The sequence below is a fragment of the Myotis myotis genome, unplaced genomic scaffold (assembly GCF_014108235.1).
Source record: "Myotis myotis isolate mMyoMyo1 unplaced genomic scaffold, mMyoMyo1.p scaffold_m19_p_16, whole genome shotgun sequence".
In the NCBI taxonomy this organism is placed as follows: domain Eukaryota; kingdom Metazoa; phylum Chordata; class Mammalia; order Chiroptera; family Vespertilionidae; genus Myotis; species Myotis myotis.
Window position 1 is genome coordinate 16,622,167 of NW_023416320.1, and position 24,700 is coordinate 16,646,866.

The following is a 24,700-nucleotide window of genomic DNA, read 5'->3' on the forward strand; positions in this document are numbered from 1 at the left end:
ACTGTTATCTTCATTTCATAGATGAGTAAACAGACCTGGATAAATTACATAATTTACCCCAAGCTATTCTCAGTCTCTACTGGAACTCAGTCTGGCTCTAAAATTTCCTTTTTTTCTAATTTTATTTTTTTCCTTTTTATTCAATTTATTAGAATGACAATGATTAACAAAATTATACAGGTTTCAGGTGCACAAATCCATAACAAATCATCTGTACACTGTATTGTGTGTTCACCACCCCAAGTTTCTATCCATCACCATTTATCCCCCCAGCCTATTCCCCACCACCACCCTAGAGTTTGTCTCTATTTTGCTTGTTAGTTCCTAAAACCTCCACTCTTAACCACTCCACTACCATGTAATTTATAGCTAACCTAGTTAGTGCCTTAGATGTAGTTACTAACATAGGTTTGAAAAATTTGTTTTCCTTTTCTTAAGGACCATCATTTGAGGGTAGAGTTTAAAGTGTTGGGTTTTTTCCTAAATATATCTCAAAAGAAAAGTAAATTTCAACAAATACTTTTGAAGTTTTTTAATGCATGAAAAGAACATCCCAGAAACAGAACAGGTATTGACTTATTAACGATGAAGCACTATACAAGAGCCCCCTCCCTGCTTAGTAATAGGAATATAGTGTAAATAGACATGAAAGGAGGTCAACACTTCAGGATTAAATGCAAACCCTAAAGTTGAATACAACATTCATATATGGCTTATCTCATATCAGTATTTTCATAATGGTGTATATGACATTTATATTTATTGGTAAGATGCTTTTGACTCAAAAGTTAACCAAAATACCAAAATGCTGTGAAGAGGTAGTTTTGCCAATGCAAGGTGAGAGAAAGGCTTTACCTTGCTTTGTTTTTTCCTCAAAAATCTGCAACCATTTCTTTTGGATCATCCAGGAAGATAATGATGCTTTTAGAAGTAGCCAATTCAAAATCCTTTAAAAGTTGATTCCCCCAAGGGGACAAGGATGTTTTTGAAAGCACAACTCTGAAACCATCACCTAGGAGCTCCCACGCTGTTCCTGCCCATCTCAGATATGCAATACATTCTGGCTCCATGGGGACCTGTTAAGATCTGACCAGCAGTTGTAGGAATTTATCTTGTTTTCTCCTCAGATCCAAAGCATAGTCTTATGAGGGTAACTCCTACAGTGACCCAAGAATACTGGTAGGTGCCCTGTCACTGTAAGTCAGGGACTGCTTTAAATGATGCATATATACACATACTGAAGATTGCAAAGTTCTCTAGCTGGCCTGTGAAGTTGCATGACGAGTACTAGGAATGGCTGCTTGTAATTCCTTGTGATTCAGGTGTGTTTCATGATGTCATCCCATCTTAGACTCAAAGGGACTTCTGGTTTCTGACTGCCAGATGCTGCTTTATCTTGTGAGGAGATACTCACATTCTTTGACACCGATCATTTGACCCTATGTACAAACTAGCTTATCCTATCCTTACAGTGAGAAATAAGCCCACAAAGAAAAGAAAAAGGTAAGGTTCAAGGGGCAACAAAACATTTGTCAATTCTCAAACCTAGAACAGCCATTTACTGGACAACAGTTAGGAACCACTAAAAAACAAAGTGACATCTATTAATCAGGCATGACTTGTTACACATAAGAGAGCATAAATATACAGTAAATAAGAGGTTTATGCATAGCCCCAGCGGAATATGTACATATCAGAGCCACTGTGAAACTGAGCAGGAATTCCTGCAGCATATCCCCAGCTAAGAACAGTTCCATCCCGCAACAGCTTGGAAGGGAACAGATGCCGAGAACATGTGGTAACATTAAGCAGATATCCACATACATGTATCCTTGACAGTGCACAATGTGAGAAATAGAGGGCACAAGTGAAATAGCACTTTGCCTGTTGAGCATCTTCCTTCCCATAAATATGCACGAGTCCGTTCTCCAGTGGGGGTCTGCAGCCTCACACTTGGTGGTGGTGCACACCAAGCCCAGTCCCGTGCTGTACACTCACTCCTGCTTCCCCCGATTCAGGTCACGAGCTCCCACCTTCACAGTCTCCAGCTGCAAATCAAAGCATAAATAACAGAGGCCATCGGGGCTCCTCCTTTCACAATGTCACCGGGAACGGATACCGGTCAGAGCAGCACAAACACCGCGCACCAGTGTCCAGGAATGGAGAGTAGCTTTGTGCACTTTTGCAAAAAACAAACAAAAAAACCCCCAAAATCCACCCGACGTGTCTCTCATTTTACTGGTTTGCCCTGTCTGTAGCGAGGAAGACACTGTGCTGCTCCTGGGCTCTTTCGGTCAGCTTCCTCTTCTTCTTCTTGTTCTTCTTCTCCTTCGCCTTTGGCCCTCTCTTCCCTACAATGGCGGGGGGAGAGAGAAATAAAGACATGAGAGAAAAGGCTCTTTTTCTAGGAAAGAAAACATAAAACATTAAGAGTTTTACACAAAGCCCATCTGGAAAACATCACCTATGGAAAAAGCAGCCTCAAAGAGAAAATTGTTCACATTAATTTTGACGGAATAATAATAATTTACTAAATTGGATATGCTGTCTAAACCAGAGACTGATCTTCCTGTTACAGGGAACTGGCATATTTAAACACCTCCTAGCAGCCTGATCAGTCTTGCAAATATCATCCTGCCACAAAAATTTCACTTATCCCCTCCTACTTTTAACAATGCTACCCTTTACTAGACATCTTTACATCTTTCTCCTGCTCCACATGTCAGTGGGTCAAAAGAAAATAAGCATCTATCTACAGTAAATATACCAGAAGTTTCAAACCCCCCTCGCCCTGCCCCACAGGAGAAACAAATGTCTTGCTTTTAACATTATTCCCTCTGTGTTCTCCAAAGGCCAATATATGATATGACATATGTGGAATACTTTGTTTTCTATAAAAATTTATGAGGCCATCATTCATGATGCGGCTTATGGCTTCTTATAAAAATCGCCTAGACCAGTTGTTCTTATTGAGAGCAAGAAAAATGCTTGTTCCTGAATAACTGGTGGAATATATCTTACAAGCAGAAAATCACACCATGTGATCCTGTTTGTTCTCTTTGCCTTAGTCACTAGGAAGCTCGGAGCACAAGCTAAATAGTTGGAGTTTTTGGGTGCAGTTTTCCCTTTGCCTCTGCTGTATTTCACTTCTTACATCTTGTGGTTATGCATCACGGTCTTTAGAAGGTCTCAGCATTTCTTTGCAAGTATATGTACATAAGATTATGAAAAAAATAATAAGGGACATAGACATTCACTTTAGGTCTATTGATCTCTTTGAGTTCTAAACACGCAGGGATCGTTTTTAAAGCAGGAAATAGCTTTAAAGTTCACTTGCATTTTACAGAAAGTGAGTCATCACTATACATCTTCGGTACAGGAAGGTTTTTTTCCTCAAAAGACAAAGAATCCTACAGCCAGCTCACCTCCCTGCCCTGTGTCCAATTTTATCGTGTAGTTCTACAAAGCTTTTCCTGTGAGACACCATAGTAATCAGTACCACAACTGGGACATCCAGCTGTAATCCATGCTCTCCAACCTCCAGACCTTTTCACGTCAGGGACATAGATGACCGATGTGAGAAGTGAAGAAGAAACAGACCAGAGGTTAGAGAGGTAGATGCATGCCTTAGGAAGCCAGACATTCTAGATCAAGAGAGGCCATGAGAGTCCTGCATAAGGGAGGTGTTTCTCATTTCTGCTCTTTTTGATCAGAAAGGCTTTATTCTATTTGAGGATGGAAAATAGTCTCACTGATAAGACTATAGCACATGGTTTCCACATAGTGGATACTTAATAAGTGTTTGCTGAGTAAAACTTTTATCACAAGAAAAAAAGATTAGAAAAAGAGTAACTTACTTTAATAGGACACTGTAGTAAAATAATCAGAATATGATCATGCCCTCATATTAAATTATGAAGGTCCTTGAAGTTAACTTCTGGTTCTCATTAAATTCTGGCATTAATGTTATAATGGCATTTTGCCATCTTTAAATATAGTTAATCCTACCCAATGAAGCTTTAGTCCAAGCCAGCATTAATAAAAAAAAAAAAAAACCTGTAAAGTTACAACTATTTAATAACACCATATCTGATGATGAGACACACTAATGAGGGCAGAGAGATGAAATATTTAACATTAAATAGAATATTTAAAAAGAAGCTTCAATGATAAAGTTATATGAAGGTTTTTCTTAGATCTATATTTATCTAAACAGAAAATCCTTTAAAAGTCATTGCTCACTACATTGAAAAGTTCAGTTTAAATTTCATTTCTGTAAAGGCTGGAGGTTTCTTTAAAAGCAAATTGAAATCCAGTGAATGGGAAATAATGCCAACATTCCTTGATTTTAAAATGTATTCTGTTAAGATAAAAATATACTGACTATGTTATTTAAAGCTTTTCACAGTCACCATTTGAATTCTTCATATAAATGATTTAGTTGGGAATCAAATGTACACTACTTTCACTAACAGCAAATCTAAGCTAAATTACTGGAAACTCATTTTAAGAGAGGGTCAATTTCATGTCATTTACCTACTATATTATTCTGATGTAATTGTTAATATCAAATGGTCTTTGGATTTGCTGGCTGATATAATATTGTGTGTGATAGAGAAGTTATTCAGTATTTGCATAAAACTGTTCATATTGTAGCCAAAAATTCAGCAATGCTTCTGAAAACTTATATAAAATAATTTCTCAAATTGTACAATTATTCTATTGGCAATAAGTCATATGATACCTGTTCCAACTAGAGATGTTCTGGGAGACCTAATTATAACCCTAAAACTTTCCTCAGCAATCTCTTTTGAATGACATCTTTGTGCTGTTGGCTCATTGCTTGGTTTTGTTCTTGGTCAGCCCCATTTCTCATGTAAGATATATTGCAAATACCAAAGAATTAAGACATTTAGCCAATATTTGACCACGAATAGGCCTAAATTAACTGAAAATATTTTGTGGTCCATAGTAGGTTGTTTTGACTTTAAGCCCAACTCAAAGTAATAAAAGAATATTGAAACATATCCTAACAAAGGGTATAAAAAGAGTCTTGCACATATTTTCTTCTGATCTCTAAGATTTAACAAAAGTATATATCCCTGTTTTTATTTATATATTTGAAAATAACACACTGAATATACAGGCATGTTAACTTATGTTTTCACTTAACTTCTTTACATCTGTGGGTAGATTAGACTCAGAGAATGACTTCTAGACTTGGATTAGATGGTTGCACATTTTTTCAAGAATATTCACCTATACAGAAAACATTTAAAGGCAGGTTTGATGCCAGTCACCCAAAGACTAATTCAACTCATTGATTTAACTTTCTTGCTTTTTAGTTCACAAGAGAAGACTTGGAAAATACATTCCCCAAGATCAGCAGAAAAGATTTGAGTTTTGTTAGGAGATTGTCAGCCTCCAGGTATGTCCAACACTGATGACAAATTATGTGTATCTTTGTCCTGAGTGCTTTAAGAATGCAGGTGCCTTGACAAATCACTATTGAGTGAATCTCTTCAAGATCGAAGAGAATCTGATCTACAGAGCAGATCTCTTCAGCACTGTTGTGTGAATGCAAGAAGACAACTAGCTTTTAAGGCAAAGCAATGTGATTTCACAGAGAAAGACCTTCTCCGGGAGGAAGCAAACCTGGTAGGGAGCACTGTCTTGGGACAGAGGTGTCTGGTGCAATATTACACTTGTGATTCTCGGTTTCTACATTTATAGGAAGAAGATGCGATAGTCATCTTTCACTAGAAAGTTATGAGATGCCGTTAGAAAAGATTATATTCCTGGGATGAAAGGAAGATGAGTAAAATACCACTGAGAAAACAAGATCATCATCAAAATGAACAAAGTTAGAAAGGTATTATCAAAACCACACTCTAACCAACATAATTACATTGACTTGCACACATGTGGAAATAGTCCAACAGGATAACCTATCAACTCTTCTACAGAGAAAGGTGAGCAGTGCCTTATGGAAATACTCCTAACATCCAGCTGTAGATTACTGCTATTAGAATCAGAAACAGGATAGATTATTTTGAACCAAGATATCAGGCAGCCTCACAAATTACATGAAGCTGTGAAAATACTGACTGCCCTGTCAGTCACACATGAATTTCATTCTTCCGTAAGCTCCCCAATACAAGAAAATGCTTCAGATGGTTTTCCCCCCCTCTTACTAGGTTTAGATAAAAATCTTTTCATCATTGGAACAGTGGTTCTTATACATCCATAGATGAGGCACAAAGGTTGTGAAGAGTTTCCATAATGATTACTGAGTATTTTGAGGAAGACTTTCTAATGGAAGAAAACTAAATAAAAAAATTCAGTAACTGTGACTAACAAAAAAGATAAAAGCTTCCATATATACACACTGGGGGAAGTAGCCACAATTATTACAAATACAGTTAACTGTAATGACCAGTATTAGAGCCACAACTATGACAACAAAGGTCATCACCTAAAACCAGGACCAATTTCTATTACAGTTTAATAAGTTTGTGATGCTTACTTAAAACCTAGGCTTCATTGTATTTAAGAAATTCATTATGGTGACTAGGGAATCACCTCAAAGAGATTGTCATCCTTCAAAGCAGTTAACATTGAGAGACAAGAAACCTGTGTAACCACCAGCTGGTGAATCTTGTCCTACATAGGAGGACACACACACTAGGCAGAACATAAAAGTTTGCTCCACATCTAAACTCAGAGGGACTGAGTTGTAGACAGTGAATAGTAATTGGGCCATTACTTTCTCTCATATGGGCAACTTGAGTTTGTCCAAAAATGAGTAGCAACAGAGATCTATTTATTTAAGAGTGATTGATGATTCCCTGGGGAAAAAATGCCAGCTGGTTCCTAAAATATTTTAAAAGCTCATATGAAAATAGACAAAAGTCCTAAATACAATTCAGAAGAAGAAGTAAAAAAAATAGCTAGTAGCTAATAAGTATACTTAAACAATCAAATCTCACAATCAAAACCACCAAATAAATTGAGTTGCTACTGCAAAGATGCTTAAGAGTGAAAATATGTAAAGCTAGTGAGAATGTGATGAGACAGGCTTCGGGATGCAGTTTGAGAATATGCAATTGATTCATACAGCCTTTCTGAAAAGCCATTTGACAAGTGTAAAAAGAGCATTAAAATGTTCATAACATTTTAAAAATTGAATTTTAGGGAGGGAGTGAAAGAGAAAGAAACATCAATTTATTATTCCACTCATCTACTCATTCACTGACTGACTCTTGTAAGTGCTCTGACTGGGGATCAAATCCGAAACCTTGGTGTATCGGGACAATGCTCCAACCAACTAACTGAGCTACCTGGCCAGGGCAAAAATGTTCATAACCTTTGAACGAGATCTTGGAATCTATTCTAGGGAAATAATCTAAACTTGGGCAGAAATTTATAAGATGTTTACCATAACTCTGAAAAAACCCTGTAAATTACCTAAGTGCCCTTCTACAATTTTTATGACTACCAAAGCAGTGTTTTTTAAACTATGAAGATGCATTTTGTATTTTAAGACCACAACAATTAAATTTATGTCCAAGAATAATTGCATGTTCCTAATACTTATCATAAATAGCTATAAGGAAAACCTTGTAATACTAAAACATTTCTCCTGCGGTAGTAAGCAGATTCTTTAATGAGTGGCCAATCATAAATGAATCTAAGATATATAAAAGCTTAAGAACTACTGGACCTAAACACTCAGACATTAAGAATATAAAAACAGGCTAAACAGACTCATAGAAACAGAGGCCAAAGGGATGGTCACCAGAGGGAAGGGGGTGGGGGATGTAACTAATATAATGTTGTATACCAATTCTACTTAAGTTTTTTAAAAAGAATATATATTAGTTCATGAAGCTCTTTTTTTTTCCTAGAAAGGACTCCAAGTATGATGAGCATGACTGGCATCTACCACAGAATATTCTACATAGTCTAAGATAAAAACTTTCCTACTGTCTATAATAATTCAGGATAACATATCTTGATGGTTATTGATTCACATTAGCTGGAAGTCAGAGGAGAGTGAAGTTAGCTAGAACTCTGAGTAAAGCAAAGGAATTCATTTTTGGCTCCTTAGTTATAGTACAAAGTTCCTTGTCATTTTTAGTAACATTTACCTGTTTCTTTGGGTTTTTAAAAGAAATAACTCCCTTTTCACTAAAAATATTTCACAGACAAATGTCTTTGGAAAGAACTAGAAAATCCCTCAATGGTTATTTGATGACTAATCAAATTTTCTTTCAGGAAAAATATAGAGACAAAAAAAAAAGAGTTGAAAAATAGCAAGCTACCTCCAAAGGAGACTTACTGGGCATCTTGAATCTCAGGTCATTCATCTTCATAAAAGTGAATGTGTTTTAAAAGTCTACACACAATCTGGAGATAAATTACAAGTAGCTGTCCATCTTACAAGGCTATTGGTGAAGAGTGACAATCATCCAAAATAATGACAATACACTTCTCTAAACATACAAATGTGAAAATCATTCAAAATTCAGAATATTTACTGCTATAGATTTACACTATTTCAATAAGCAATTCTGTCTTAATGTTCTACCTGTACAAGTCTGCCATATTTTTATTGTAAAAAAAAATAGTATGAAATTGCTTTGTCTTTAAAACCATTCAAGTTTTCTTATATAGCACATTTTATTAGGCGTGAGGTCTGTTACCTATTTTGTTGAAAGGAAGTTCGTTTAGTTTTAAAATCTTGTTTCATGTTCAAAACAATGAAGTTGGAAGAAAAGCTAATTCTGAAGATCACCTGAGCCTTTATAAGTTAATTATACCACCACTAAGATTTCCTGCACTTGGTATTTCAAAATTTATAGTCCTGAAGAAAATCATTGTTCTTCAGGCATATAACAAGAATTCTGAAGGGGCAACAAGATATTCCCAAGCCCCTCCCAACTCACTTGAAGTGGTAAGGTCTACAGAAAAGTAATTTCAATGAGATTTGGATTTGTTCCATATAACATTGGTCATTCCAGTGATTTGTTTAATATAAGCTCATACATATCTGGTACCTCAAACAGAAAAAAGAAAAATCAGTTCAAAGACATAAGTCTATGGCGTTTAAGACAGGTGAAAATAAATAAATTAGGATACATTTATTTCAAAAACATCCAGAGTTCTTTTTATAAATACTTCAGGTTCATTGTAAAGGACAAAGTGTTTCAGGGTAGTGAAAACTAAAATAATGTTCTGCGTAAATTCACTTGTGTGAAGGAATAAATACATAACTCTACCACAAGAGGGCACTAATTCACTTTTACTGTAAGGTAAGAGTACCCTGGTTTGTTTGTTTGTTGTTTTTTAAATGTACATGGGAGCTTTGGGGCTCTAACTTCTTACATACTTCATTTTAACTCCAACTGGAGACCTTTTTTTTCCTTTCTAGGCAGAGTTAAGCTCTTTAGTAAACTAAAGAATCGTAGCAAGACCAGGAAAAATATAATTGCACAATGCTTTTAAAGATGTTTGAAAGTAAAGGCAGGGAATAATGAGAGGAGAAAAGATGAATCTGCTATTCAGTGATTTGGGGAAAGACACATTATTATAAACCCAGGTAGTATTTTCTTATGGCAAAATTAACCTAAATTACCTGCGAAGAACAAGTCCTTTCCTTGGGTCTCTTATTTATAAGAATGGAGTTGTAAAATTAAAAATGATATTCACTATTATCTGGTACATAGACCTGATATCAAGTATGAAAGCCGATTAGGTGGTGAGTCCTGACAAAGGGTTCTGATCAAGTTGGTCTCCCAGCACCAGAAGCAACTGGCTATGTTGGGGGAAGGAGGGGTTAGATATGAAACAAGTGAGGTACAGAAAAACTAGGGTGACCTATCCAAGTTCATACAGCTAATTAGAAGCTGAGCTGGGCTTGGAACTAGGTTTCAGTGTCATTCTTAGATACTTTTATAGTTTTAAAACACTGGATAAGGACACAGTTATAGAGTTGTTTTTCAAGAAATGCAGAAAAACAGACAAACCTTAGAAGACAAATAACATTACTCTGACCAAATTCTAGGAGAAGTCATTGCCCACCTCATAACTGTGAAGAAACTGCTTTATGAACTATTAAAGTACTGCCTAAAGAACAACTTATCTGTAACTTTGGCATTCTGTAAATTTATACTGCATTGATTCGTTGCTTATTCTTTTTCTTACCTTTTAGCAAGATGCAATCTATAAAGTTTCCTAGGTCGGGTAAGTGAGATGGTGGACATTCCTACCATGGACCATGCACTCACTGTAAGTGCTTTCGACACATTCTCACGTAATTGAATATCATGAAAAAACTTAAGTACTCCAACTGCCTGCCAGAACATTGTGCAGTTATGCATCCTAAAATTACTCAAGATAAATAAAATTTGCAGAAAACCATCAGGCTCATTTGGCACTCCTAAATTAAGTCAGAAAAAAACATCAGGTTTTGCAGAGAAAATGATACAACTATTTCATTTGATTAGGAGCAATGGGATAATCAGAGAAGAATTTCAAGTTCCTCCATAGCTGACTTCATACTATAACATAAGATACCTTTTAAGGTAATTCCATTAGAATAAGAGGATTTAATATCTACTCCTTGGTCTTCAATCAATAACCATTAACTAAATGAAAAAAAAGTCTAAGAAATGATATTCAGGACTATAATCATATGGCAAGCATTTATTTAATTTGGATTCAACACAATTTCTATGGAACTTGAAGACACACAAGTGAAAAGAAAAACAGAAATGGTTTCTCCAAGACAGCTGTGTCAGGCATGGGCTACCGGTCCAAGCCTACAGCTCACCTAAGTAGTAGGCCTTACACAAAGGGAGTCAGCACAGGATAATAAAGAGCTGCATGTTCCACAAAGGCTCAGGAACACATTCCCTCCTCTGTGCCCAGGGCAGCTCTTGAACCTCCCTCATTAAACAAATTACCACTTTCTGTTTTAATTTTATGTTTGTGGATATGTCATGCAATATATATAGATAGATAGATAGATATAGATATAGATAAAACCTTAATATGCTAATAGACCGAATGGCAGAACAACCGGTCGCTATGATATACGTTGACCACCAGGGGGCACATGTGGAACATGGCGGGCGTTGGCAGCAGAGTGCAGAACATGGAGGGCATTGGCTGCAACAGGATGGTGGAGCAGGTGAGCCGGGTCACCAGACCAAGCGGGGTGCCAGTTGCTGTCATTAGGGCGAGCCTCTGGTGATTACTGAAAATTCTTTGGTCCCACCGAGCGCTTACACGTGCTGGTCCCGCTGCTCACGCCCACTGCCACTGAGGGTTTCTCCACCTCCCCCTGCTCCTTAGGGGTGATCAGGGCAGCAGCCACACCTCGCACCCACTGCTGGCGCCAGCCCCAATTGCTCTGCACCATAAGTGGGTGCAAGCAGGGCTAGTGCTGGCAGACAGGACCGGGGGCTGTAGTGGGCGCAGAGGATGGGCTGAAACCCACCCCTGTGCCCACCACAGCCTCACAGCCTACAGTTCCTTTCAAGGTTGCACGAATTCGTGCACTGGGCCCCTAGTTTGTGAATAATTACAAATAGCTACAATTAAGATCAATATATGCCATAGTGCCCTGGTAAGAATCTTTCCAGAAATTAAGTTATAGATATTCACTTATTTCACCTAATATGGGGAGTCAAAGCAAAGATATATGGGCTGGACCCAAGCCATGTGGTCTTTGTCACCATTATAAAATGAACTGCCCTCAACTTCAACTTACACATGGTCTATGAAGGTGACCCTGGCCCTGAGTAAACTCCATGATCTTTCAGCTTAACTCCCTCTTAAAATAATAGCTCATTCTCTTTTGCCTTAATTGCATATTCCCAAGAGGGGAATTCCACAGGCCTTGCTCCCCCTGCGAGTTAACCCACAGAGTGATGGGTGGCCTGGCCAGCTAATGGGTTGGTCACTCCCAGGTCTATCCTGGAGGATTGGAGCAGTCACATGACCCTGGACTGGGCAGGCATCTAGGACACAAAGGTTAAGAACATGGGCTTGGGGACAGATAGCACTAGATTCAAAAAAGACCTCTGCCTCTTAGAAGCTAGTGATTTTGGACCAGTTACTTACTTTTCTGAGGGTTGTTTTTCGTATTTCTAAACTGATAAAATCATTGGTACCCACTTCAGTATTGTTGTGAGGGGTAAAGACAATGCATATAAAGATCCAGAAACTATACCTGGCACATAAATGCTGAACAAATTATAGCCATATATGAGGTACCTCACATGTATTATTTCTAATCCTTACAATGGTCTGCAAGGAAAGCATGATTTTCGTTTTGCTCATGAGGAAATAAGTTTAGAGAAGTTAAGTAAATAGCTCAAAATCACATAGCTCAGCATTGAGTCAAACCAACATCTGGCAGATTCTAAAACCTGTACTTTTTGGATCCCTTGTGCCCAGCAAACCTCTTTGATCTCATAATCATTAAAATGGCTGCTGAACAAACAAATTAATATACTAGGCTGAAGAAAAGCATCAACCTCCCCACTCAGCACCCTGAGATATCAGGGTTCCCATGGGGCACATTAGGTCCCCAAAGGGCCTGGCCTACACCTGTATTTTTCATATTAATTATTTATAGGAGTTAAGGCATTCAAAGCCTCAGTTTCCTGAGGTCAAGCAATACATTTAGCATTTCTAATTCAGAGTCAACAGTGTGTCCTTGGAAAAACCCAAGGGAAGAAAACACAGCATGCTTCTTTTTCAGCTGGGACTTGGGAGAAGTTTAGACCTGTGGTCCAAAAGCCAGTTCATGGGCCAGAAATAGTAGAACCCTCCAGGGAGCTTTTGCAAAACATAGGTTCCCTAGCCATACACTGACTCCTGAATGAAACCTTCAGGAGGAAAAACCTGGAATTACTGTTATTGTTTTAGCTTCAGAGGTGGTTCAGTGCAAAGTTAAGATAACGTGGAAGTCTAGAGCATAAAGCTCTTCAAAAAGGGCATGGGCGAAAAGGCGGACTTGGGAACAGGAGAAAGAAGGAAGTGCTAGGTGAGAGCACTTCAGAATGCATTGCAACCTCCTTCCTAACTGAGCTGAGAAATAGCTTCCAAATTGTGAATGAACACAGTCCTCTTTCTGCCTGGACTCCCTTCCCCAGGTTCTGTTTGTGGTGATGCCCCAAGAAAGCAGCAGGAATCAAGTTGCCCATGGCTAGTGGAACATGCACCCAGGCAAAGGGTTCTTGATCTCTGTGCTCAAGGGGGTTGCAGGTCACTCCTGTTACAGTAGATTCGTTTCTCCCTGCGGTTGGATTCGAGACTAGCTTTACTCTGCAGAATCTCTCAATTCACTCAATTAACAGGTTCTGTTTTGACAGACAGTTTAGTGGGTTTGCAGAAATTCTAAAGAGTTAAAAATATGAAGCCAGCATCACCCTAATACCAAAACCAGGTAAAGACAACACAATGAAAGAGAATTACAGGCCAATATCCCTCATGAACATAGATGCCAAAATCCTCAACAAAATCTTAGCAAATCGGATCCAGCAGTACATCAGAAAGATCATACACCATGACCAAGTAGGATTTATCCCAGGGATGCAAGGATGGTACAATATCCGCAAATCAATAAACGTGATACATCACATAAACAAATTGAAAGAAAAAAACCACATGGTCATATCAATTGATGCAGAAAAAGCATTTGACAAAATTCAACACCCATTTTTGATAAAAGCTCTCAGCAAGGTGGGAGTAGAAGGATCATACCTCAACATAATAAAAGCCATATATGACAGGCCCACAGCCAACATCATACTCAATGGACAAAAACTAACACCATTCCCCCTAAGAACAGGAACAAGACAGGGATGCCCCCTCTCACCACTCCTCTTCAACATAGTACTGGAAGTGTTAGCCATTGCAATTCGGCAAGAAGAAGAAATAAAAGGCATCCAAATTGGAAAAGAGGAAGTAAAACTGTCCTTATTTGCAGACGACATGATATTATACATACAAAACCCTAGAGACTCCATCAAAAAGCTACTGGACTTAATACATGAATTTGGCAATGTAGCAGGATACAAAATTAACCCCAAGAAATCCGAGGCATTTCTATACACCAATAGTGAACTTTCAGAAAGAGAGATTATAAAAACAATCCCGTTTACCATCGCACCAAAAAAATTAAGCTACCTAGGAATAAACTTAACTAAAGAGGTAAAAGACCTCTACTCAGAAAACTACAGGACGTTGAAAAATGATATAGAGGAAGACATAAACAGATGGAAGAACATACCGTGTTCATGGATTGGTAGAATCAACATCATTAAAATGTCCATACTACCCAAAGCAATCTATAAATTCAATGCACTTCCCATTAAAATACCAATGGCATACTTCAGAGATCTAGAACGAACTCTCCAAAAATTCATCTGGAATAAAAAAAGACCCCGAATAGCTGCAGCAATACTGAAAAAGACCAAAGTAGGTGGGATCTCAATACCAGATATCAAGATGTATTACAAAGCCACTGTTCTCAAAACTGCCTGGTACTGGCACAAGAATAGGCATATAGATCAATGGAATAGAATAGAGAGCCCAGAAATCGGCCCGAACCAATATGCTCAATTAATATTTGACAAAGGAGGCAAGAACATACAATGGAGCCAAGATAGTCTCTTCAATAAATGGTGTTGGGAAAATTGGACAGATATATGCAAGAAAATGAAACTAGACCACCAACTTACACCATACACAAAAATAAACTCAAAATGGATAAAGGACTTAAATGTACGACAGGAAACCATAAAAATTCTAGAAGAATCCAAAGGCAACAAAATCTCAGACATATGCCGAAGCAATTTCTTCACTGATACAGCTCCTAGGGCACTTGAAACGAAAGAGAAAATGAACAAATGGGACTACATCAAAATAAAAAGCTTCTGCACAGCAAAAGAAACCATCAACAAAACAACGAGAAAACCCACTGTGTGGGAAAACATATTTGCCAATGTCATATCTGATAAGGGCCTAATCTCCAAAATTTATAGGGAACTCATACAACTTAACAAAAGGAAGATAAACAATCCAATCAAAAAATGGGCAAAGGACCTAAATAGACACCTTTCAAAAGAGGACATTCAGAAAGCCAAGAGACATATGAAAACATGCTCAAAGTCACTAATCATCCGAGAGATGCAAATCAAAACAACAATGAGGTACCATCTCACACCTGTCAGACTGGCTATCATCAACAAATCAACAAACGACAAGTGCTGGAGAGGATGTGGAGAAAAAGGAACACTTGTGCACTGCTGGTGGGAATGCAGACTGGTGCAGCCACTATGGAAGACAGTATGGAGTTTCCTTAAAAAACTGAAAATGGAACTCCCATTTGACCCTGTGATCCCACTTCTAGGAATATATCCCAAGAAACCAGAAACACCAATCAGAAAGGATATATGCACCCCTATGTTCATAGCAGCACAATTCACCATAGCTAAGATCTGGAAACAGCCTAAGTGCCCATCAGTAGATGAATGGATTAGAAAACTGTGGTACATCTACACGATGGAATACTATGCTGCTCTAAAAAGGAAGGAACTCTTACCATTTGCAACGTCATGGATGGAACTGGAGAGCATTATGCTAAGTGAAATAAGCCAGTCAATGAAGGAAAAATACCACATGATCTCACTCATTCATGGATAATAGAGACCATTATAAACTTTTGAACAATAATAGATACAGAGGCAGAGCTGCCTCAAACAGATTGTCAAACTGCAGCAGGAAGGCCGGGGAGGGTTGCGGGGCAGGAGGTAGGGGGGTAAGAGATCAACCAAAGGACTTGTATGCATGCATATAAGCATAACCAGTGGACATAAGACATTGGGGGATAGGGGAGGCTAGGGGACTGTCTAGGGCGGGGGGATAAAATGGACACATATGTAATACCCTTTGTAATACTTTAAGCAATAAAAATTTAAAAAAAAAAAAAAGTTAAAAAAAAAAAAAAGAAAAACAAAATTGCACTTGAAAAAATTAAAACTATTATCAAGTTCTGGGCTTCCTCCTAACTAGGATATAGAGTTGCCACTTCAAAAATTGGAAAGACAAGAACAGTACCCCTCAGACCAGGTGACACAAAACACCAGAGGCATTAAGGTGGCATTAGCTGTATTACAGACAGAAGGAAGCATATTACAGTCTTTTTTCCTTCTTTCAGAAATGTGCTATGAGGTTCTTCTAAATTATTAAGTCGTCATCATCACCATAATGTGTTAGCTGTGTGCTAGGCACTAAATGTGTTACACATGTTAACTAACTTTATAATAATAATATCCCTATGAAATAGATAATGTCATTAGTTCCACTTCACAGCAGATGAAACTAAAGATAAGAGAAGGCAGGTGACCTGAGATGACACTGCCAGTAATGATAGAATTCAGATTTAAACTCAGTAGTCTGGTCCCACAGCTTATGTTCTTATCCATTATGCTATACTTTTCCCATCACCTTTGTATTATAATAAAGGTGGTTTCCTGAGAGAGAGGAAGGAGGAGGTAGGTGATACACTCTTATCTTTAACTACAGACTCCCACAAGAGATTTAGATAGCCTAATTGCCTACTTAATAAAACTTTAAAAAGTCTTTGATAGGTATATTCACGTTAACCAAGCAATGCTACCACACAGGATTGGAAGCCTGCATTTGGAAATAAAGTGAGTAGGGAGGACAGCTGTAGTAGGGTGACTCCAGGACACTTGCCATCACTTTATTCCCTCCCCAGATGCCATTCCCTCATCCAGAGGCCAGTCTCTCTCCTCATGCCTCTGTTCCTTTGAATCCAGGCTGGCCTTACCAACTTGTATGAGATGATACTCTGGGACTTCCTTCCTAAGTAGCCTGACAGCTTCATCTGGGTGGACCACACTGTATGGAAACCCAAGCCAACCACATGGATAGACTAAGTGGAAAGAAAGAGGCTTAACCAACACATGTGTTGCAGCCCTGCCAGCCCAGGAGCCAAACATGGGAGTAAGAAGCCTTCCGGTGCATTCATCCTTCAGCAGTTAGCTGACACAAAAGAATGAGTGCCCCCAAGAGACAGCCTCCCAGCTGCATGCTGTCAACTCGCACATCCATGTGAAACGATAATAAAATTCTTGATTTTTGAACTGCTACATTTTGGAATGTTTGTCACGAACAACAGATAACCAGAATATACACTATACTATTTGGAGGACTACTGAAGTAGGATTGAAACGCACGGTAATCCTTCTTACTTGGACTCGCATCCTACTAGAATGTTTTTGCTGGCAAGTCATGTAAACCTAGTGGGGTTGGGCTCATAAAGTTGGTGCAAGAATATCTGCAAGTTGTTTCAGCAGACAGTGACAGCTCAGGAAGCATGGCACAGCGGTAATGGTGACGTGGCTGGGTTATAAGACTATAGAGTCACACTCTTCATCTCCCAAAACTTAGGTGCTATTCCACTACCTCTTTTTTGGACATCAAAACTAGAAATCTGAGGGCAGCTTGATTTTTATTTTTGTCCTTTGGATGTAAAGTATTTTCCCTATGGATGCTATGATGCATGCAGAATTTTCTCTATCTTTTTTATTCAAATGTTTTTGCCAGGCTGTGACTATATATAGATCTCTCCTTCACATATTGACTTGTTTGGCTCTATAGACTCAGACAATCTTTCAACTCAAGTTTTTTTGTTAATATTTATTACCTTTTCCATCATCAGTTTCAATTTTTCCTTCTGAAATTCTATTACTTTCTCAAGATTTTCCTCAGTACCATTACTCTATTTTCCAAAGGATCAATTACATACTTGACACTCGCTAAGGAAAGTTTTAACTTAATTATGTTTAGGTCACCTTTAAATCTTTATCTCACCTGACCTCTCTTAATCTGATCATGTTGTCCTTTTATCGCAGCCTATTCATTATTGCTTCCTAACTTATTTCTTGAATAATATGTCTTCCCTACATTCTATTGAGGACAAACATTTTTTTCTAAATTTTTCTTCTGGTCTTATATTGCAACAGTAGTAAGAGTTGAGTCTGAAGTTTGCTAAATTTTAGATTATTTCCCTCTTATTCAACAATAATTATTCCATAAGTTTATTTTTTTTTCTCAAAAAAAAAGAAGTCTACTCAGATCTAAGAGTTGAATTGTGGAGACTGCCTTTCAACCCCCTCTCTACCCATCCAGGTGTTGATTAAATTCTATTTTCATCCCAACACATGAATAGGACTTGATCTGCCAATCCCCCAACTTAATCCAATGCTTAGGCCACTCTGCTATGATGCTGCTGGACTCAGATGGAACCTTCTCTTAGCTACTGTCTGGATTTCTAACACACTGAAGGGAAATATATTAAATTCTAATCCTGAACAGTCACCCAGTCAGGGTTTTTTATGTCATCCCCTGAGTACTTAAGGGAACTACATTTTCCAGAACACAGAAAGTACCACCTATTTCTTACATATTTGTTTTCTTGGAGTTGGCATTTGTAGGAAGAACAATATGAATAGGCTTTGGAGAGAGAGAGATGTAAGAAAGAGAAATCTGGCTTCAGAGACAGTTTATCCTTGTCATTAGATCACACATCCGTAGGCCAGACAGTCTGGGTTCAAATCCTGGCCCTGTTCACTCACTCAGATCACACAGTGAATATTGACAATCTCTGTGCTTCTATTTCCTCATCTGGAATATTAGTATTCACTATTAGTTGTAATTATCATTATATTGCTATAAAGCAGAGGCCATGCAAAAAAAGTACATCTATCCATTTTTCTAATTGACAGAGAACTTTCACTTCTGCCCCAGGGGCCAGCTGGTTAGGACCAGAGAAAGCCATTTCTAGCTTTCAGGTAGACAGTCATCGGTAACATAATGCTACTGATTCTCTACTTATATGTTTCAATTCAGTGCTTTTTATTAGAATGTCTTTCTGGATTCTGAACACACGTGGCCCATTGGTGTTAGTTTACAGTGTTATCAACTCCATCCTTATAAGTATAATAGGGAGAAGTCAGGAGAGGGCAAATCCATCTAGATACCATTCTAAACTAATGACCATTCATCCGAAGTATGTTAAAAAACAACTCTGTATTAGAAAGAAAATGTACAACTAAAGTTTACATGACTAAGAACAGTTCCCCAGTCCAGTTCTGTTTTATTTAAACCAATGACAAATAGCAAATTCTAAAACTCTCCCAATCAATCAGAATTATTAAATGTGGAACACCCCTTCCCCCAAAGATTCACAGTGCTGGACATGACTTTGAGGGCTCATCTACTCCATGCATCTGCCCTAAAATATGTCTATACCCATTTATCCTGGAAAAGTATTTTAGAGACCCAAGAGAATACTTTAAGTTTTCTTAATAATCTTAAGTATGAAGGAGCTCTTGATTATTTAAACTCCAAACGCTCGTCTGTGGTTATTTAAGTCTAGTTTTTCAGAGAAAACTAGTTGGCCACCAGGTTCCCCATAATCTTTATGTTCTTTAAACCTTATTATATCATCTTTTACTACCCTTTAAAAAAATATATAGCTAACAGATGTACTGCTTATCTAACAAAGTTTGCATAATTAGCTTTATATAAACACGGCCTATTCTTCTTTTGAAATGTTGTATTTATTTTAAACGAGAGTAAAAATGTAGTCTTGCCAACTCATGCAAAGATTCCTCCAACACTACTTCTAGCCTAACCTTCTGACTCCGTTACTGAAGGTACTTACATTATGTGCAAGTAACAGAACTGGGAGAAATGCCATTTCAAATTTTTATGTATGGAATATTTAAAAGTGGTGACTTCCTGAAGTGAATACTTTCCAATAATCATCTTAGCTCAGGAAAGCAAGATAGCATAGAGGTTACGAACATGCTCTTTGGAGACTGAGCGCCTCTGTGTAAACCTCAGCTCTGCCCCTTTAGCTCATCCAAAGCCTCAGAGCTGGTGTCTTCTCTAAGCCTCAGTTTCTCATCTGTAAAATGTTCCTACCAGATCAAGTTGGTGTTAGGATTAAACAAGAAAATCAAGTAAATTGTATCTCAGTTCATGGCCCCTGGTGAGCACTGAATATATGTCGGTCGCAGTGTTAGAAATGGTGGGAATAGTGATGGCGGTAGTGATGATGATGATAACAAAAGAGACAATCAGTGAGGTGAGGGAGCAAGAACAGATCTTCGCCTTCCTTAAACCAAGCACAGGAAACAGTCTAACTCAGAGCCACACCACAGGGAGGTCCGAGCACAGGCCTGACCCTGCTGTGAGCCCTCGGTGGCTGTGCCACCCCAGCTCGGTCACCCCATGGACTGTTCGCTTTCTGACTTGAATTAGAAGTTGCTCTTTCCACCTCTGAGAGATGGTCACTGCTGGTTCGGATGGGATTTACTTCACATCCTCCGACTTGAACAGCTTCGCAGAAGTAATTTTTCGTTGTTTTCAAAGGATAAGTAACATTACAGAAGTACTCCTGTCCAACAGAGTGAGGATCACTCCACAAAAGAGATACACCCAAAGGAAAACAAATGTGTAGAGGAGATAAATCCACTTCAGGATGGATATTTACCAAAAAGAAATTACATCCACAGTTCTCTCAGTTGGGGACCAATGGCAAGTTACATGCCCCCTGTTTAGCAGCTGACAGCCAGCCAGATCCTGTGGCTTGGCTGCCTCACAAGCTTGAAATCCGCAAACTTGCAGAACAGCACCCAAGTAAGCAAGTAATTGCAAACTGCTCTCTGCAAAGATGAGCGAGGAGACAAAGTTTCCAATAACTACAATCTTGAAAAGATTATACAGATAAATGGGCTCAGCCCTGCAAAGGTAGAAAATATTCTATTAAGTTTGCAAAATCTCTGAAGGATACTTTAAATCAATTTCTCTCTCCTCTCCCTCTTTCTCTCTCCTCCCCCCATCCTCCCCACAACCTTCCCCCGGTGCACGAATTCATGCATGGGTGGAGTCACTTGGCCGGGCTGGCGATTGAGGCCTTTGGGGTGGGGAGGGGGGGGAAGGGGGCTGGCCGGCCAGGGGGAAGGACCAGCCAGTGGCAGGAGGCACTGCAGGAGGTTGCTGTGGGAGCCCACTGACCACCAGGGGGCAGCTCCTGCATTGAGCATCTGTCCCCTGGTGGTCAGTGAGCATCATAGTGACTGGTCGTTCGGTCATAACGGTCGCTTAGGCTTTTATTTATATAGATAGGTTGTAGGAAACTTAGACATGAATTTTATCTTTTCAATAGCTGCTGCTTTTATTTTTCTATCTGCCCCAATAGATTTCCCATATAAAGAAAAATGCAAAGCAATTCTGTCTGTACTATTAACTCTGATTTTCTTAAGTCACCATAAGGCAAAATGTCTGCTGGAAAGTAAAAATGTTGCCAGTGGGGATTACAAAGTCCAGGTCAGCTCTAGTATTCATAAAAAGAATCTCTGTATCTATTCTTCTACCTATTTTAAGCCTTCTGGGTGATTCTGATGATCTCCTTGGTTTGCGAACCTCTTCTCTAGGTCAGTACTATTAAGACTGCTTTATCTATATTCTTTAAGTGGACTGACATTACCAATGTTATTATTAGTTATAACTTAATAGGTTCCCAAGTACTATGCCCAAGCATTTCACATGTAGTGACCCATTTAGTATTCATTACAACTTTTGAGGTATTTATGAAAGTTAAATAACTGCAAAAGTCACAAAGCTACCAAATAAAGGAGCCCCAGATATGAACTCCAAAGCTTTTCTTCTTTTTATTTATTTATTGTTTATTTAATCCTTACCTAAGGAATTTTTCCATTGATTTTTTAGAGAGAGTGGAAGGGAGGGTGAAAGAGAAAGAAACATCAATGTGAGAGAGACACCTTGATTGGTTGCCTCCCGCAAGTGAGGTACTTGCCCTTAACCGGAATCAAACCCAGGACTCTTCAGTCCACAGTTCAGCACTCTATCAACTTAGCCGAACTGGCCAGGGCCAAAGCTTTTACTTTTAACCAATATGTTGTATTGCCTGGTTATAAAAGAGCATCAAGAGTTAGAAATAGCCCTAGCCGGTTTGGCTCAGTGGATAGAGCGTTGACCTGCGGAATGAAGGGTCTCGGGTTCAATTCCAGTCAGGGCACATGCCTGGGTGTGGGCTCAATCCCCAGTAGGGGCCATGTAGGAGGCAGCCAATCAGACTCATCGTTGGTATCTCTCTTTCCCTCTTCCTTCCTCTCAAAAATTGATAAAAATATATATTTTTTTAAAAAGTTAGAAATAAAGTAGGAGTAGAGTACAGGAAACTGAGTTTGAAAGGAGAATGAAGATAAAAGAAGATTATAATCTGAATAAAGATTTAATTTTAAAAAAAAGATAAAAGAAGATTTAAACTTTGTAGACTCTGTTAGCAAGATCTCTATCAATCTAACTGCCGTACTTTCCCACTGCCCCAGTTCTGAAGTAGCATGGATCCTTCAAGTGGTAAGTTACTGTTGATGAGCAGTGTAAATGCCCTCAAACATCCGACCTAGGAAATGTCCTGCATCACACCATCTTGCCATCAGGATTTCTCATGATATGCAGATGCATGTGAACCACAAAGTTGAATAACCAACACCAGTGCACTGAAATTATCCAGTCTAGGTTTTGTAATAATTTCAAAGTATGTTGCTTCATCCCGAAATAAGTCATCTAACTCATGACGGGCACTCAGTAAAGCCTTAAGTATACAACCCTGATCTCACACTTGGAGAAAACTGGGCTGTTGTCAGAAGGGCACGTCCATCATCCGCTAGACCAGCGGTTCTCAACCTGTGGGTCGCGACCCCGCTGGCGGTTGAACGACCCTTTCACAGGGGTCGCCTAAGACCATCCTGCATATCAGATATTTACATTACGATTCATAACAGTAGCAACATTGCAGTTATGAAGTAGCAACGAAAATAATTTTATGGTTGGGTCACAACATGAGGAACTGTATTTTAAGGGCCAGAAGGTTGAGAACCACTGCGCTAGATCAACAGCAGAGCCAGGCGTGGGTTGGCCCTATCACCAGACACGTGGCTTGACCACCAGGTGTCATTTTTCATCCCAGGACTGAATGACATGGTTAGAATCCTAACTTAACTAATTGACATGCTAAACTACCAAGTAAGATTTTATAATCCAATTTGTTTCTCATCATGTAGGCAGCTGTTTTAACCAAACTGTGCTAATTTGTTTCAGGACATACATAAAATCCAGCATTCCTCGATCCAGGCTGGAAACATAATAGCAGTTTGCCAGTGAATAAAAAAGTCTAGATGGCTCCCATAAAAACCTGTGACATGAAATTAAGCTAATTACAAGACACAAGTTTAGGGTTTAAACTACTTAATAATTCTTATTAATCTTGCACCAAAAACTGAAACCAACAATGGACAAGAGTTACTTTGTGTAACTAACTCTCTTCAAATTAATGCTATTTCCTTTATAGTAAAAAGAAATGTTATATAAAGTGGGTCTTTATTCTTCACATATCCTCCAAATTATAGCTTTGCAGTACTTATGGCTCCAAGATAGCCAAAGTCCAGTAATGCCCTTGGAAATTTGAGATCTGCAGTATACTTTTGACACAAGCCTCCTTTATTTCCCCCTTAAATGCTGTCAAAACACATGAATGTTATCACTCCGCATTACTTTATGTTCGGATGCTTGGCTCTCACCAAATTAGCCAAAATCATTTGTTTGTATCAAATCACAGAAACAAATATTGTATTAAATACAGAAAAGTAAAATAGGATAAAATTTGCAGAAGTCCAGTTACACAAAACCGGAAACTAACAACGAACACAAACCAGTTGGCTGAAAACTTAACATGAGGTGATCACACTAATAGAATAAATGCAAGACTCCGTGGTTTTTTTAAAACTATACTACTAAATAATAGTTCACTTAGAAATTTCAGCAACATTTAATAAACATGCATATTTGTTTGTTTCAAGGCAATACCTCGATAAAATAAAAGATTCTAGTCTTTACATACTAAATGAGTACTCTTCTAGAGTCAGTCTCAAAAAAGTCAAAAGAACCCAGGCAGACCACTACAGTAGTGTAGGCGGGCAAAAAGAAGGAAGAGTAATCCAGCCAGAATGGCTCAGTGACTGAACGTTGACTTATGAACCAGGTGGTTGTGGTTCAATTCCCAGTCGGCACATGCCCAGGTTATGGACTTGATCCCCAGTGTGGGGCATGCTGAAGGCAGCCAATCACTGATTCTCTCTCATCATCTCTCTCATCATTGATGTTTCTATCTCTCTCTCCCTCTCTATTCCTCTCTGAAATCAATAAGAAATATATTTTTTAAAAAGTAAAAAGGAGGAAGAGTAGGACTGAGTAAAGAGAGGTTGCAGGCAACAAGTTAAATGAAGCTATTTGGAAGTGGTGATCACAAGTAGAATCCAGTGGAATTGGTGACCAAATGGAAATGGGAAATAAGAATAATAGAGGAATTTGGAAGATTTCCAAGTTGTGGCCCAAATGACTAGGTAGTTGGTGTCATCCTCTAAAATAGGGCATAGCAGTGAAACAGCATGTTTGAAAGGAGAAACAGAAGTCATTTTAGAAATTTTTAATTTGCAGTACGTGTGGGATAAGTGGGTGGAAATGTGAAGGCCAGGAGCTGATAATGAGGCACTAAAAGGAGCTG

General features: G+C 38.6%; 1 protein-coding gene across 1 annotated transcript in view; it reads right to left on the reverse strand.

Moving 5' to 3' along the window:
• Window positions 1-381: 381 nt before the first annotated feature.
• RSPO2 (R-spondin 2) overlaps window positions 382-24,700 on the reverse strand; it is a 143,100-nt gene continuing 118,781 nt past the window's right edge. The window contains exon 6 of the mRNA XM_036338698.1: window positions 382-2,351. Coding sequence (XP_036194591.1) covers window positions 2,236-2,351 — 116 coding nt within the window. The 3' untranslated portion in view covers window positions 382-2,235. The remainder of the gene's footprint in view (window positions 2,352-24,700) is intronic.